Source organism: Vulpes vulpes, chromosome 15 (assembly GCF_048418805.1).
Source record: "Vulpes vulpes isolate BD-2025 chromosome 15, VulVul3, whole genome shotgun sequence".
In the NCBI taxonomy this organism is placed as follows: Eukaryota; Metazoa; Chordata; class Mammalia; order Carnivora; family Canidae; genus Vulpes; species Vulpes vulpes.
The window spans coordinates 71,968,540-71,984,194 of NC_132794.1; the positions used below are offsets into that span (position 1 = coordinate 71,968,540).

At 38.0% G+C, this 15,655-nt stretch overlaps 1 protein-coding gene across 4 annotated transcripts in view; it reads left to right on the forward strand.

Moving 5' to 3' along the window:
- PIAS1 (protein inhibitor of activated STAT 1) overlaps positions 1-13,885 on the forward strand; it is a 114,074-nt gene extending 100,189 nt beyond the window's left edge. For all 4 annotated transcript variants that reach the window (XM_026013347.2, XM_072738917.1, XM_026013274.2 and 1 more), the window contains exons 10-14: positions 1,668-1,798; positions 2,991-3,171; positions 6,981-7,123; positions 9,221-9,258; positions 9,840-13,885. In XM_026013347.2, coding sequence (XP_025869132.1) covers positions 1,668-1,798; positions 2,991-3,171; positions 6,981-7,123; positions 9,221-9,258; positions 9,840-10,133 — 787 coding nt within the window. In that variant the 3' untranslated portion in view covers positions 10,134-13,885. The remainder of the gene's footprint in view (positions 1-1,667; positions 1,799-2,990; positions 3,172-6,980; positions 7,124-9,220; positions 9,259-9,839) is intronic.
- The last annotated feature ends 1,770 nt before the right edge of the window (positions 13,886-15,655 follow it).

Here is a 15,655-nt window from a genome sequence, read left to right on the forward strand (position 1 = left end):
CCTTACTTTTACCATTTAAAGTACCATTGGTTCTGAGCAGGGTATGCTTACACCTTTTTCTCACATGAATCCATCTACCCCAAGCCATGCAGACCTTAGAGAAAGAGTGAAAGCACTGTGAAACTCTGGTTAACTTAAGCTCACCCAAATTGGACGTTTTAGTGGAAGTTAACCTGTTTTTGCAGATTTTTCTCTTGCTTCAGTCATGGTTCATCATACCTATTCCCCACTGTAAAGACTGCCTAAACTGATCAGCATGCTGAATAGCAGCTTTTTTGGTTTCTCTGTTCCCTCTGAAATACTTGTCTTTGTCTTTCTTGTTCACCTACAGCATCATAACAGTCATAGCAGTCTCTCTCTCTTTTTTTTTTTATTTAACACTCTTACGTTTTATCTCTCCTTCCAGACATCTTGGAATATTTCTCTAAATGTACCCCTTATCCACTAACCTCCTTTTTGCCACTGAACAAAAATAAATTGCGGAAAGAAGGATCTTCTTGACAGTTCCTATACTTCCAGCAAAACACTTAAGGCAGCTTACCTACAGCATTTGAGAAAACCTAGGAGTCTGAAGATGTACTATTAGGAAGGGGATACATTTAGCAATATAGTGTCACCTCGAGCTTGAAAAATAGCAGACCAATCATGGGAAAAACGTAAATGTGTCACTTAAATGTTTTACATTTAATCATTGAGAAATGACTGTGATCATTAATAAATCTAAATTGAGTAATACTGGGCAGCCCGGGTGGCTCAGCAGTTTAGCACCGCCTTCATCCCAGGCCTGATCTGGAGACCCAGGATCGAGTCCCATGTCAGGCTCCCTGCATGGAACCTGCTTCTCCCTCTGCCTGTGTCTCTGCTCCTCCCCCCTCTGTCTCTCATTTAAAAATAAATAAAATATTTAAAAAATAATAATAATAAAATAAATTGAGTAATACTTTACCAGCGCTGTATAGTGCTCCATCAATTTTTTCCTTTTTTATTTTAAAAGCCGTATACGCATACATGTATTTATATACACATCTAAAGAAAAATGGAAAAATATAGGAAAATAAAAGGGCTTTCTGATGTATTTTCTGACTGGATTGTACAGTATTAATATTTTTTATCCTTTGGCTTCATTTCATAATTGGACAGTTTTACATATTTTTTGCAAATCTCATTTCTTAATATCTGCATATTTTTCAAGGAGAGGTAACATTCAGTACATATTTTTGTACGTATTGCTTCAATAAGATACGCTTATTGTAGACAATTTGGACAATGCACAAGAATATAAAGGAGAAAAAGAAATAGTCATGATGTCACCACTCAGAAATAACTGCTCTTTGTATACCATTCGCCCACAGAATTTTATTTTTACAATGTAGAATTTTATTTTCTTGGCCTCTTCCCACTTTCCTGTGAAATATTTTCCCACAGTATTAAAATATTTGAAAACCTCATTTTTCATGGTTATATAAGGTACCTTGTATAATGTACTAATAATCTAAGTAATATTTCCCCAATATAGGTTTTAAGAACAAATACAACTTGTCTATTCTTTCTTCTTTCTCATCTATACGTGTACAAAACATTGGAGGTCGGAATGTTTTTTGAACAGCAGTACTTTAGCCTGTTTTCATATACAATGTGATATTCAAAAGACCACATGTTTTTTGTAGCTTGTTTATGGAAATCCTAAAGTACTGTACAGACTGCGATGAGATACAGTTTAAGGAAGATGGCTCTTGGGCACCTATGAGATCAAAAAAGGAAGTACAGGAAGTCTCTGCCTCGTACAATGGAGTTGATGGTGAGTGCTGGTTTTCCAGAAGGGTGGGGCAGTCTCCCTGCTGTTGGGGGAGCCAGCTTTTCAGTAGCGGTTTAGCACTGCTAGCCCTGCTTTTCAGTATTAAAACGTATATATTTCCGGGAGCACCTGGCTGGCTCAGCTCAGTAAAGCATGTGACTTTCTTGATCTCAGATTTGTGAGTTTGAGCCTCGCGTTAGGTGTAGTGATTACTGGGGGGAAAAAGAAACCTTTTAAAAAAAGTATACACTTCTGAAAAACTCAGCAGTTCATGGGTAGCTCAAAAACTATTATTAAATTATTGACTAAATATTCAGAAGTAGAGAGCATCTAGGTGCCTCAGTCAGTTAAGCGTCTGCCTTTGGCTTAGGTCATGATCCTGGGTTCCTGGGATTGAGCCCCACTTTGGGGCTCCCTGCTCATTGGGAGGCCTGCTTCTCCCTCTCCCTCTTCCTGCCACTCACTCTGCTTGTTCTCTCTCTGTCAAATAAATAAATAAATAAAATATTTTTAAGAATGTTCAGAAGTAGTAAAACTCCTTTTAAATTCACTTTGCCAACTTTAAAAATTTGGGGAATCAAGATTTATTTTGTTTCAAAGATTTTATTTATTTACTCATGAGAGACACAGGGGGAGAAGCAGGCTCCATGCAGGAAGCCTGACGCAGGACCTGATCCTGGGACTCTGGGATCACGCCCTAAGCCAAAGGCAAACACTCAACCACTGAGCTACCCAGGCGTCCCTGGGATACAAGATTTAAAAGTAACATAATCTACTAAGTCATTTGTAAGTTCATATTTTTGAAATGGTAATTGGTAAAGAAAGATTCATTTATATTGTATTGTTTTTCTGATTTTTAGTTGTTTTTGCTGGGAAGAAGCTATTACCATACATTTCTTAAGTATCTCAAGTACATACGTAATATATAGTCTTTACCCTCAAACTGTTTTTATTCTGAAGTAGACATATATTTTGATTGTTTGCCGTAATTCAGAATTGTCTTACAAACAAAGAAAATCTTTAACAACCAATAATAAAGTAGTAGTTTTAAGCTTAGGAAACTGGAGCTACTCTCAGACCCCAGCAATATTGTAAGCCTACCCCGTAATTGATAAACTAATCCATAGGCACACTGAGGAAAAAAGAGAGGTATCATATGTCCTTTTTGCCTTGTGTTTTGATCATTCCTACACAGGATGCTTGAGCTCCACATTGGAGCATCAGGTGGCTTCTCACCACCAGTCCTCAAATAAAAATAAGAAAGTAGAGGTGATTGACTTAACCATAGACAGTTCCTCTGATGAAGAGGAGGAAGAGCCTTCTGCCAAGAGGACCTGTCCTTCCCTATCTCCCACATCACCACTAAATAATAAAGGGTAAGTACTGAGACCTTAAAAAGTCATTGTGAGAGTTAATTTTGCAATACGATTTAAAAGATCTGCCTAATAAAATGATTATGCATGATTGTAAAACTTAACTGAGTAATCGAAGTGTAGGTTGGCTTTTCCCCAGGTGTGTGATATTCTTGAGGGGCTGGAGTAATACATTAAAGGAGTTCCTTGGATACAGTATTTATCATACCAAAGGATACTCTAGTACGGGGGTTCTCAAACTTTGGTGTACAGCAGTCACCCAGAGGGCTCATTAACACACATCACTCCCCTATTCCCCCAAGTCTGATTCAGGAGTAGGGACTGAGAAACCTCGTCAATTCTTAGGGAATCTTAATGTTGCTCATAGGATTTAGAACATTTACTCAAACTGGAAATGTATGCTGTAAGATTAATCCTGAGTTGAGTCTTTCAAGTAGAAAACAGAGGAAGACCAGGGGAATGCTTTAAACCTGTCTCATAGTGTTTGAAGTTGGCAGTGAAAGAAGTTGGAGACTGAAGTTGCAGAGCACAGTGCTTTTTGTTTTGCAGACTGATTTCCCATATTTCCCATTAGTTTCATATCAGTAATAATGTACCTTGGTTATGCTTCAGTTCAGTTTAGCAAACACTGTTATCTACTTTAGGTAAAACACCTTGTGCTTATTAATAAAATGAGTAGGTACCGTCCTAACCTTAAAGAGTTTAACGTTTTGTAGAAGATGGTAAAACAAGTAGCTAGCTCTAGGTGTACTCTTAAATAGACTCAGCCTCATGAGACACACCAAGGATTCTCAACAAAGAGATTGCATGTTTTACTAAAGCACAATTGTAGCACACTAAAGGTAAATCTAGAAATAGGTGTGCCCTTTTTAGGTATGTATCAGGAGAATGGTGTAGCTTATTGGAACTGAATAGGAGCTATTCAAAAAATCTCCTTCCAACAAACAGTAGTGCCTGAAGAAAGAATGTTAAGTGAGAAGGAAGGTCCACAGAAGGCATTGTTGCGAGATTTCAGGGTTCAAGAGAGAGAGAGTTAACATCAGACCCAAAGCAGGCATTTTCATGCTTGGAGTGAAATCCTTTTCAGGTTTGAGACTGTTTGATGAGATAAAAGATCTTCTATTTGAGAATGTTTGTAGTTATTTGAAAGGTAAGAGTTGCAACAGTAAAAGCATAATTGTTATAAATATATAACTCGCTTGTTAGAAACAAACTTTGAGGAATCTTCATAATACAATAAAACCCTGTTACACAAGTTGGTATTTTCACTCTAGAGTAGCTTATCAGCACACATCAGACAGCAATAAAGACATTAATAGCAATGTCATTCTTAAAAAAAAAAAAAAGAATTATCTAAACAGTAATTCTACTTTAAATCCTACTTTATGAAGACTTACCTCTGATGAAAGCCTACCTTGATGGCTGTTCCCCAATAAGACTGACCTTATTATTACACCAACTTATTTTATGAATATGAGTGGGAGAAAAAGTCAAGTCAAATTGCCAGAAGCTGGTATAGTTAGAACAAATACCAATAGAATCTTGATTCTGAGATATTTTGTATTCATTATCCAGCCATACTATAGCCAAACACATATTATCGTATTGTTTTTTTAGATGCTATAATTGCAACATTAAAAGGTATTTCATAAATCTCTGGGTATATAAATACTTTTTATGGGTTAAATGCACCATTGTGCATAAGTTCGTTCTACTCTTCAGAATATTTATAGTAGTCACATACATATATACATAAACTATGCCGTAATTTTGCTCTCTTGACTCTAAACTTTTCCTTAAAAGAAACTTTTGAGTATTTAGAAATCTAATATTTCAGATCTTTAGATGTTTGCTTTGCTTTTTTTCCAAAAACAGGTGTGTTTATTATGTTTAAAAAATTACATTAAATGCATTAACTACTTCCTGAGCTTCCGAGTAACCAATTAAATCCAGATATGATATTTACAAATGCCAGACCTTTCTCTATTTTCCTATAAAAACGAGCAACCTGAAAGTTTATGACATTTTTAGAAGGATAATGCCATATTCAACACTAGTGGCCATTTTGCAAGAATAACTAGCCAACAAATAAAAACTTAAACCCTAAGCATATTGTATTTGTTACTGTGCAATGTAAAGGTGGAAATGCATGTTCAGAATATTATAACAAAATTGAAAGAAATGTTGCCAGTTAGGAATTAGAGGCAAACACTAGTAAATGTAAAACATTTTACTGTCTTCAGCCACCGAGTGTTTAGTATTCATCCAGAAATTCCCTTTGCTGTGTGGTGTATACCAAGATGTTTTCAAAGGCTAACATATCTGATCTGCTTTCTTCTCTCTTATAATCCCTTAGGCATGTCAGAAGAGACAGCTAATGGAAAATGGTACTTTTTATAGATGTAAGAGGTTTAATTAAGTTTCCATTAGACAAAACATTTTTATGAGGTAGATGAGAGTATATTTTATGCTTCATATCTCATTCATAAAAATGTGGTAGATGGCCATAACTAGAATTCTATTCCTGAAAATCCAGCCTTGGCCTCTTTTGAAATATTCTGAACTTGGATTACACCATTGAAATTGATCTCCACACCCAAGTACTTTATGTTTTACAAGCAAAAATCAGCCTCTTTATACCCTATTTTCTCTTTACTTTCCATAATTTACATGCCTATTAGCCCCTTCTGTGGTTGTGCTTAATAAAATGAGTAAGTACCGTCCTAACCTTAAAGAGTTTAGACTCTATATTTATATTAGAATTCTTTCTTTTTCTTTTCAAAATCATTTCAGTTCTTCTTTTTTTCATTTCTTTTTCTCCTTTTTGTTTTTTACTTAATTTTTTTGTAAAGAAAAAGGATTTAGGGATGCCTGGGTGGTGCAGTCAGTTAAGCATCCAGCTTCTTGGTTTTGGCTCAGGTCATGATGTTGGAGTCATGGGATCAAGCCCCGCGTCAGGCTCCACACACTCAGTGTGGTATCTGCTTGGGATCTTCTCACCCCTGCTCACTCACCTATTCATGCTCGCTTGCTCTCTCTTTCTCTGGAATAAATCTTTTTTAAAAAAGAAAAAAGGTTTAACTTCTCAGCTACTTAAACATTTCATGCTGTTCTTCCAGAATCCCTCTTTTTGTTCTCTTCCCCTCTCATAACCCCCTCAGTTCTGTTCTCCCTCTCCACCGCCACCTGTTTATTTTGAAGCATCTCTTCTTATCTTGCTGCCTTCATTCATTTAGCAGGCCTTGTATGCAAACAATGTGCTGGTGAGCGTGCAGGGCATTAGGGACACCAGGGTAAACAGTTCCTTGTCTTCATCTCTGTTCCATAAAGCTTACAAGTCTGAGGGCCAGGTGTTAACTCCACTGCTCAGATTGCTACTGTCCCCCAGGCTTGTCTATATGTGTTTTCTTTGCGAGGATTTACCTATACTTTACTAGACAGCACTCTAGTGTTTTTAAAACTTTTAAAAGTTTTCAGAATTGCAGCTGCTATAGATACCTTTCACTCATGTCTTACTGAAGTGGCTCAGCCATGCTTTCTCTGTGCATTCAGAAAGTGTAGGTGAGACAGCTTGGTATATATGGATGTTGGATATGCTGTAGCACAGCATATGTTTCTCCCTTTAGCCCCTGGAAAGCACTACTGTATATGCAGATTATCTCCTAGTAAGTAAGATAGTCTAAATTATATATTATTTTGCTTGTCTTTTTATTTCCAGCACAAAACCTAGGATTCATTTTGTGAGATGCAGTCCCTTGTTAAACTTAGAAGTTCAACTGACTTATGAAAATTATGTGAACCTTTCCTTCTAGCATATTAAGTCTTCCACATCAAGCATCTCCAGTGTCCCGCACCCCGAGCCTCCCTGCTGTAGACACAAGCTACATTAATACATCCCTCATCCAAGACTACAGGCATCCTTTCCACATGACACCCATGCCTTATGACCTACAAGGTGAGTCACCAGTTCTTCTCTCTTGTCACATAGCATTATGAATATGTTTCATCTACATAGTCTTCCTCTGGGTGAGTCTAAGGAAGAATGGAAAGACTGAAAAAGTGGTGGCTTGGCCTAGGGAACTGGGATAAATATATATACTGTGGTCATAAATAGAGATCCAATTTCTTGTTTGTACCTTCATCAGTAACTATTATTTTACTACCAGTGGTGAAAGTAGTATGATAATCTTTAGGTTTTGTGAGCTTCAAAATAGTCTGCAAATTGTTTTGGGGTGACTTTCAATATGTTGCTTTGAATTTTGATATTTATAAAAATGATTCTGTGTTCCTTGAATCCAGTTATAATGCAATAGGCATTGTGGGTAGCTATGTTGTGTTATCTTTTAAATAGTACTGAATTGAGGGGGATCCCTGGGTGGCTCAGTGGTTTGGCGCCTGCCTTCAGCCCAGGGCATGATCCTGGAGTCCCGGGATCGAGTCCCACATCGGGCTCCCTGCATGGAGCCTGCTTCTCTCTCTGCCTGTGTCTCTGCCTCTCTCTCTCTCTCTCTCTCTCTCTCTCTCTCTCTCTGTGTGTGTGTGTGTGTGTGTGTGTATCTCATGAATAAATAAATAAAATCTTTTAAAATAAATAAATAAATAGTACTGAATTGAGATATTGGCAAGTTATAGTTTTTGTTCCAGTGAACCTGATTCTTCTAAAAAGTAGTTTGAAATGTCACCGGACTCACTGCACAATGTATTTTGAGTTGATTATAATTATTTACATTATCAAAAGGTTGTTTGTTCTCCTATATCTTCGTAATTTAATAATTTGTATATCTAAGAATATTTTTATTCTAAAAATGATATATGCTCATTGTAGAAAATTTAATACAAAAATGTAAAGTGGAAGTTTCCCTCCACTCCTCCCCTACAGAAAAATCTGGGACTAAGAATCCGACACAGAGATTCTTGGAAGCTGAGATAGTTAAGTAGATTCTTAGTGATTGTTAGGAAAACCCTCTTTGAGCTGTGTCCAGAAGAACTCTCTGCAGTGAGGAGAAATGCTATAATTTATAGTGGCTATTGGCCACATAGAGTTATTGAGCATTTTGACACAGGGCTAGTGTGACTGAATAATTGAAGTTTTTCATTTTACTTAATCTTAATGAATTTAGATCCACATCATGGGGTTAGTGGCTACTCCTATCAGACAGTGCAGCCCTGTTTCTCACTTAGGCTACTGCCAGATCTCACTATCAGGAACCACAGTGCTATCCATTTTCCAGATCCTCATGTTATAATGTGTTCTAGTGTAGACAGTGAATGGATCTCCAAAGTATCGCTGTTGTTGTCATATTTTTCTCTACATCTGCTTGTTGTCCTTTCCCCCAAGTTGCGATCTCATAGTAAGGCATTTTATTCAAATGGGTTTTCTTGTTCTTCGTCCTGTTACCCATTGAGTGATAGAGACAAGATTGGGGCTTAGAAGGGGCAGCTTGCATTGACTCCCTGGCAGCCAGGGATCAGAGCTGGTCATTCTGTGATGCACCACCCCAGCCACCAGATGCCCCTCAGATCTCTTTTCCCCGCTCCTACCACTGGAGGATCTCTGAGTTAGAATCCGGTACAGTTAGTGGTGAGTGGGCAAATTTGAGAAAGAAAAAGAAAATCTGTGCTAAAGCTTGCTTAACTTCCCTCTGCGTAAAACTGTCTCATAAAATGAGGCTAGTAATCATGACAAACCTCATAGGTGCTTGTGAGGAATAAATTAGAGTAATTTGAAATGTTTCTTAAGAGGAGTCAATGAGATTTGGTGAAAAGTGCTCTGTCAGTTTAAGGGATCAGTGTTGGATCCAATAGGGCAGCAATGACGTAGACCCCACAGATGGAGTTATAAGGAGGGCAAGTCATGGCTAAAGCTTGGACTTCAGCCTTGATAATCTAGAGATGAGGGAGACATACAACATTCAGGTCCAGTCTTGTTTAAATTCTAAATGAATTTAGAACTAACATTTTCAGATTTTTGTTTCTGGAGTATTAGGGGATTGGGAGGTGGGGGGGGGGGTTCTTTTGTTTTTCAAAACTAAAATAATTTTTTTTCTCACAGGATTAGATTTCTTTCCTTTCTTATCAGGAGACAATCAGGTATGTTAATGAAAAAAATGCTGTTGTTTTAATTGCTCATTAAAATATAATAATGTAACTGAGAGACAAGATACATTTCTTAGGAAAATCAGGGTAGTCCTACTCATTATTGTTAAGGTTTTAAGAATTTAAATAAAAATCCCCTTGTTTCAACCATGCCTGAGTATATAGTAAGAATAGTATCTGTTTGTTGGTTTCCAGTACTTTTTCATAAAGAAACAAGGCAGTAAGTCAATTGATAAATTCTTTGCCAAATATCTCCAGAAGAGAAAAAGGGTGGACGGTCTTCTTTCCTGCTGCTTATGAGCATATGCTTCTTTGGAAATAGAATTTTGAGAATTGTTTGCATTACAAATTAAAATGAAAAACAGTGCCAATTTTATTTTGGTATTTGGTATACAGAAATGTCTCTCAAGATCAAGGATGTGATCATTACATAAGGCCATTTGATTTTGTGAAATATTTTATTAGATATCTCAGACATAGCAGATATGCAGTGTATATGAAATTTAGGACTCTGTTCTGCTAAGAAGGTTTATGAATTAGAACTGATGGGTTTTGTGTCTTCTGTTCCCCACCAGCATTATAACACCTCCCTCCTGGCTGCTGCTGCAGCAGCAGTGTCAGATGATCAAGACCTCTTACACTCGTCTCGGTTTTTCCCGTATACCTCCTCGCAGATGTTTCTCGATCAGTTAAGTGCAGGAGGCAGTACTTCTCTGCCAACCACCAATGGAAGCAGTAGTGGCAGTAACAGCAGCCTCGTGTCCTCCAACAGCCTACGGGAGAGCCATAGCCACACTGTTGCAAACAGGAGCAGCACGGACACGGCATCCATCTTTGGCATCATACCAGACATTATTTCATTGGACTGATTCCCTTGCCCCTGCTGCTCCCACCCCCACCCCAGATTAAATGAACTTGGCAGAAAGAAGAGAACTTTGTGCTATGTTTTACCTTATTCTGTTTAGAAAAGTACACAAGCGTGTTTTTTTCCTTTTTTTAGGGAAAAAATTAAAAGAAATGTACAGAGAACAAAACTATATTTTCAGTTTTACTTTTGTATATAAATCTAAGACTGCCTGTCTGATAAAACACTTGTAAAAAACCAAAAAAAAGGAAAGAAAAGAAAAAAAGAAAAAAAAAAACAGTACCCACAAACCACCTTCAGTTCAATTTTTTTTTTTTCTGGATTCTGAAGATTTTTTTTCATCATTTGTCCTATGGTTTTGGTTTTATTTTACTTCAATGGCATTATTTTATTTGCAATAACAAAAGGAATTGCATGTATGAAGTTTTAAATTGTGGGCTTTTCTTTGTTGCGGGGAGGGGGCAGGGGGGGTAGTTTTCATTTCCATTTTCTAAAATGGACAGACTTGGATTCTGTTTGTGTGTGTGCATATTTTATCCAGCCTTAAGTTATAAATCTCATCTGTCCCACTGCATTCCCTGTGTATTTTCAGGACCTAGCTCGTGGGGGTGTATGTTCAGTGTGTGTGTCTGTGTATATTTTTCTGTTGTTACTGTTCCTTCTCCCAAGTTTGCATTCAGTTGATAAATCAGTTGCCTGCTTCTTTCAAAGTGCTTTGAAGGTCTTGAACTCACATATGAGCATCTTTATTGATATCCCAATTGCATGTTCTCCATCACATATTCTCTCTTATTTGCTAGATACCCCCTGAGAATATGTTTTAGAGATTTGGAGTAAAGCTGTCTGGATTTGGAGTAAAGTAGGCTTGGCAGACCTGTGAATAATACACTTTAGTCTAGTTCTTTCTTCTAAATTTGGATTGCCAGTATTATGTATTTAAACCAAGTCTGTGAACACCTGCCTTTTTGGCCACAGGGTAAAAAGTTTTCATATAAGATCTTCATGCCAAAGTAGGAAGTAAAAATAGCTTAGAAAGCCGTGTTGGGTGTCTTGTGCAGCTGACAGAGGTAAGGTTTCATCACCTCGAAAAAGAAAGTCAATTATCCTAAAAGTGAATTCTCTTTGGAAAATACAGTGCACCACACATGTCAGTCTAGAAATCCACTATCTGATAAACAGTTGAAATGCAAAAATAGGCTTGATTCTTGGTTATTTTTACTCTCGTTCTGAGTGTACTTCTTTTTCTTAGCCTGGCTATCTTGTTCGTTTTACTTGTTCTTCACCTTTTAAAGAGAAGCATGACATAGGAAAGTGGATTTATTTTTCTTTTTTTTTTTTTTTTTTGGAATTCATGGATCAATCTGATCTATTTATTAATAATGGAACATGTAAATATAGTGAGAACTGTTTTTCAGGAGATGAGTGTGGGTTGGAGGGAAAGAAGGTGGTTCTACTTGTGTTCCAAAATCCTCATTAGAGAAGGTATCACATTCTTCAGGGAGTACCTGAGGGTGTGGGAAGTATCTTCTAGCTGATGGAGAGGCTTAACCAGTTTAACAAAAAAGATAAAAAGAAGGAAGGGGCATAATAATTACTGGTTTCCCAGACTGGATTTTTCTTTCACAACTGTTCATGTTCTCAGAGTTGTTCACAGAGTTGATGAAGGACCACCTTTGTGTATAAAAGTGTCGTTTCAACCTTGCAGTGGTAACAAAGCAACCTACTTTTTCCAGGTAGTATTCAAGATGGCTATATCTTCAGTTGTATGATAAAATTAACGGTTCACATGACTGTGTGGCATCTAAAAATAATATCTGTTTTTACAGCATCTCTCTGCCACTAATTTGTTGACTTGAATTTTGAAAAACAAGTTGGTGTTGATATGTATATGTGTGTGTGTATATATGTATTTATAGACAAGTGTGAGTGACACGTGAGTTATATAGTCTTCCCCTACGCATGTGTATTCCACACATACATGGCTGAGTTATAGTCACTAAACAATTTGCAATAAAAACAAAAGATTCATTGTCAGTTAAAACAGGAATTAAGTTTTTTAATGAATCTGCTCTTATGGTGAATAAACTAAGAACTCTCATAGCTATATTAACTTAGGCTAATATTTAATGGTACCATAATTTGTGTCTAAATTCAGATTGGGATAGAAATCACTCAAGTTGTGGGGTGTTGCTTCTTATTTCACATGTAATAGGAAACATTTCTATTAATTCAGCTACCTAAAATGAATAGTTTTCTGTATTTTTTGTTTTTATGATGTCATTAGTGGCCTCAAAATTCTGATCAGTAACTTTGTGTATGATGCTGAATTCCAAACACTTTGATCCAGTTGAAAACCCATCCCTCTCCTTTCTTCAGCCCAGTTTTAGGGATGGTGAGTTTTCCCCAGTGTCCTGCATTATGCCAACCTAAGGGAAGAACAGGTAATAGGGAGAAAGAAATGTCTGTCTAGTGGCTTTGGTCATGTCTCCACAAGGAGAAATGAACCATTCGATTGTCTTCTGATTTTAGTTCATTCCACTCTAAGGAGTTTGTTTCTTTCTGTTGACTTTCCAAAGTGTTGCCTGAGTGGTAGCTATCATTCTGTTGGTCTCATGGTTGATACTAGTCAATCAGACTGTCTTGATCTGTACTAGTTACTGGTATAGTCATGCACTGCACTGTCCTAAGTTAAAAAAAGAAGTGCATAGTCATTTCATCTGTTTTTTCCTTAGCCTACCCTCGCTTCCCTGCCCATGCCAATGTTGACATGCTGTCTGCGGACACATTGTGGTTCTCAGAGTCTTTTCAGCAAGCTATCACCGTCCCCTTGCCATGGTCTTTCATAATAGTTGTGCATAGGATTGTGTTTCTGTACAGTACTCTCTGTGTGTAGGTGTGGGTGGGTGGGTGTATGCACACACACCCACCCATGCACACATCTTTGATAAAATAGCTGTTTGACTTAGGGTTGAAGTGGCTTTTAATCATTTTGTGGGCATTATTGGACACATCTTTTTAAAACAGTCTGAACCTTAACCATAACCACACTTGGTTGACTAATTTATTTTGAGCATTAAAATTTTTCTTCTGTTAACTTAGACATTATCACATTTCTGTATCATTACTGACTTAGGAAAGATTGCACTTAAGCTTCTGTTAAATGTGATTTTTTGGCAGATTTTCCTTAGAGTCAAATGTCTGAAATTGAATGAAAATATATATCCCAATTTTAAATGAACTAATTGTGGAAAGAACATTTTTAAATAGTTCCAAGTTTAAATACATAAGACACTTCAAGATCTTCAGGACTTTAAAGCACATTTAAAGTTATTTTAGTAAGAATTTTGTTTTATCAATACGTGTTGAATTGTTTTTTAATTAAAAAAAAAAAAAAACCACAAAGCTTGGATTTCAGAAAGAGGGAGGGAGAATAGCTGGTGGTCCCAGAGTGCGCTGCTGTTAATTGTTTAATTAACAAAGGGGAAATGTATATAAACAGATATAAAAGTTACCATAAATTCCATGAACTTAAATCTGTGATTCATTGCCTTAAAACTTTCTCTCTTAGAATTTCCATACCGCATGCCAAACCAGTAAAATGGCTTTTAAAAATGTATAGTAGACCAATGTCAGTTTGTATAAAAGTACCAAGTGAAAATATTTATTACATGCATTGGAAAAAAATTGTTTACCTATTGAATGTTACCTGTTTATGTAGAGCTCTTTAGATGTAATAAAAGAAAAGCCTTCAGTTAATTTGTCTTCTGTAAAATATACTGTGGGTACCAAGGGACAATCCCTATGAGAAAAATGATAATGCTTTTGTGCTTCCAAAGCACCTTTCATCCAGAGATTTCAAAGCATGGCATTTAACTAATTCTCTTGCAACATGCTTTGAGGTAAGTAATGCATATATGGCCATCATTCCCCTTTCTTACTGAAACATGGTAAGCTTTGTACTGAACCATAGCATCTGTTTAATTTTAAATTAATCTGTTTAGTAATCTGCAGTTGGAGTGCTAAGAACGGTGGCCTTTTTGTAAACAACACTAGGTGCTAGGTAAACCAACTGGAATTTCAGGAATGAACAAGAAACCTGGACGTGGGGTAGTATATAAAGCCTTTCCTGGGGGAGAGGTTTACATCAGAACCTGTCACAGGATCTTAGAATCCTAGCCACCGAACACCCTTAATTAGGAACACTGAGTCAGTGTTCCAGGTTCTCATCTCACTGAGATGAGCCCCAGGTTCTAATGACCACTCCACACCACTTAGGTGTTTTTGGCAAGCTATACTTCAGATTCCTAGTAGGCAAATGAGATTAATAAGACTTGCTTTAAAACCATCCTGGGACCATTTAGTGGCAGTTTAAAAAGCTTTGAGGGAAAGTACCCTTGTTTGTTTATTCTAGCCCAGAACTTCCTTTTCCTGTCCCATCTAACTCCTAGGTATCTACTGTCTCATCTGTGGTATTCCAGAGCAGCTGTGCAGGACTTGCTTCCTAATGTCCATGATGAGAAAAAAAGAGATGTGGGGCCACGCTCCTTGAGCCTTGCCTGAAAGTGAAATATACTGGTTCTTTATGGGGTGCCAGAGGAGCCTTCAGGTAATGAAGTTTAAGCACCAGTGCCTGCCCCCCCAGCCCTACTACTTTGGCCTCTGCGAGGGTCCTGGGAATAGCCTAGCAATTCTGTATTTCTATTCATGTGTTCTTGGAAGAAGGCCATCACATAGTAGAAGCCTCAGACCGCACAAAACCTGGGTGTGCCCCCACATCCTGCAGCCTCCCCCAGCTAGACGGTCACAACTTCACCTGCTTGGGGTCTGGACTATCTACTGCCTGCCCTCACTGAGACCCTTCTACAGCTCCTAGGAATTCCCAGTCGCCCCCTCTGGCAGTTACACTGCTGGGAAAATGAAAGTCTCCTCTCTGAGGACCTTGGTTAGGTCTGAAGCCACAGCATCAGGAGATAGTCGTAGAAAGGCCAGGACTGATCTGTCCCTCGTGGTTCCCCTCACGCCTAGCCCTAGATTTGTGTTTTCTGTCTTCCAAGAGACCCACCTCCCTCTTAATTTGGTTTTCTTTTGCTTGAGCCACTAAGGCGCCATTAAACAAAGCCACAGCCCAGAGTGCCCAATTTTGATACATATAAGGATGAAAATCTCCGTGCTCAGAGCTCTGGCCTGCCCCTGCTCAACATGCTGGTGTGTGACTGACTCCAGCCCTTTTTAGGGCTGTGCTGACACCACCAGTGGTTCCACAAATTTGTTGAGCATACAGGGAGTACCAGCCTGGCACCTCCTGGCTACATAACTCATTTAAAAATCCGCTCCAGCTGGAAGAGGTCCCAGCAGGCCTCTTGCTATATCGTGGCCGTGGCCTGTTACATCCCTTTATTACTTTCCATTAGTCTTGGGGGGAAATGGCTTGAAGCCATGATCAATTTGGCCCACTTGAGCAGACCATCGTGGTGCCGTGACCCTCTGTGATAACAGTAGAGCTTGAAATTCAGACAGAGCTCCTCA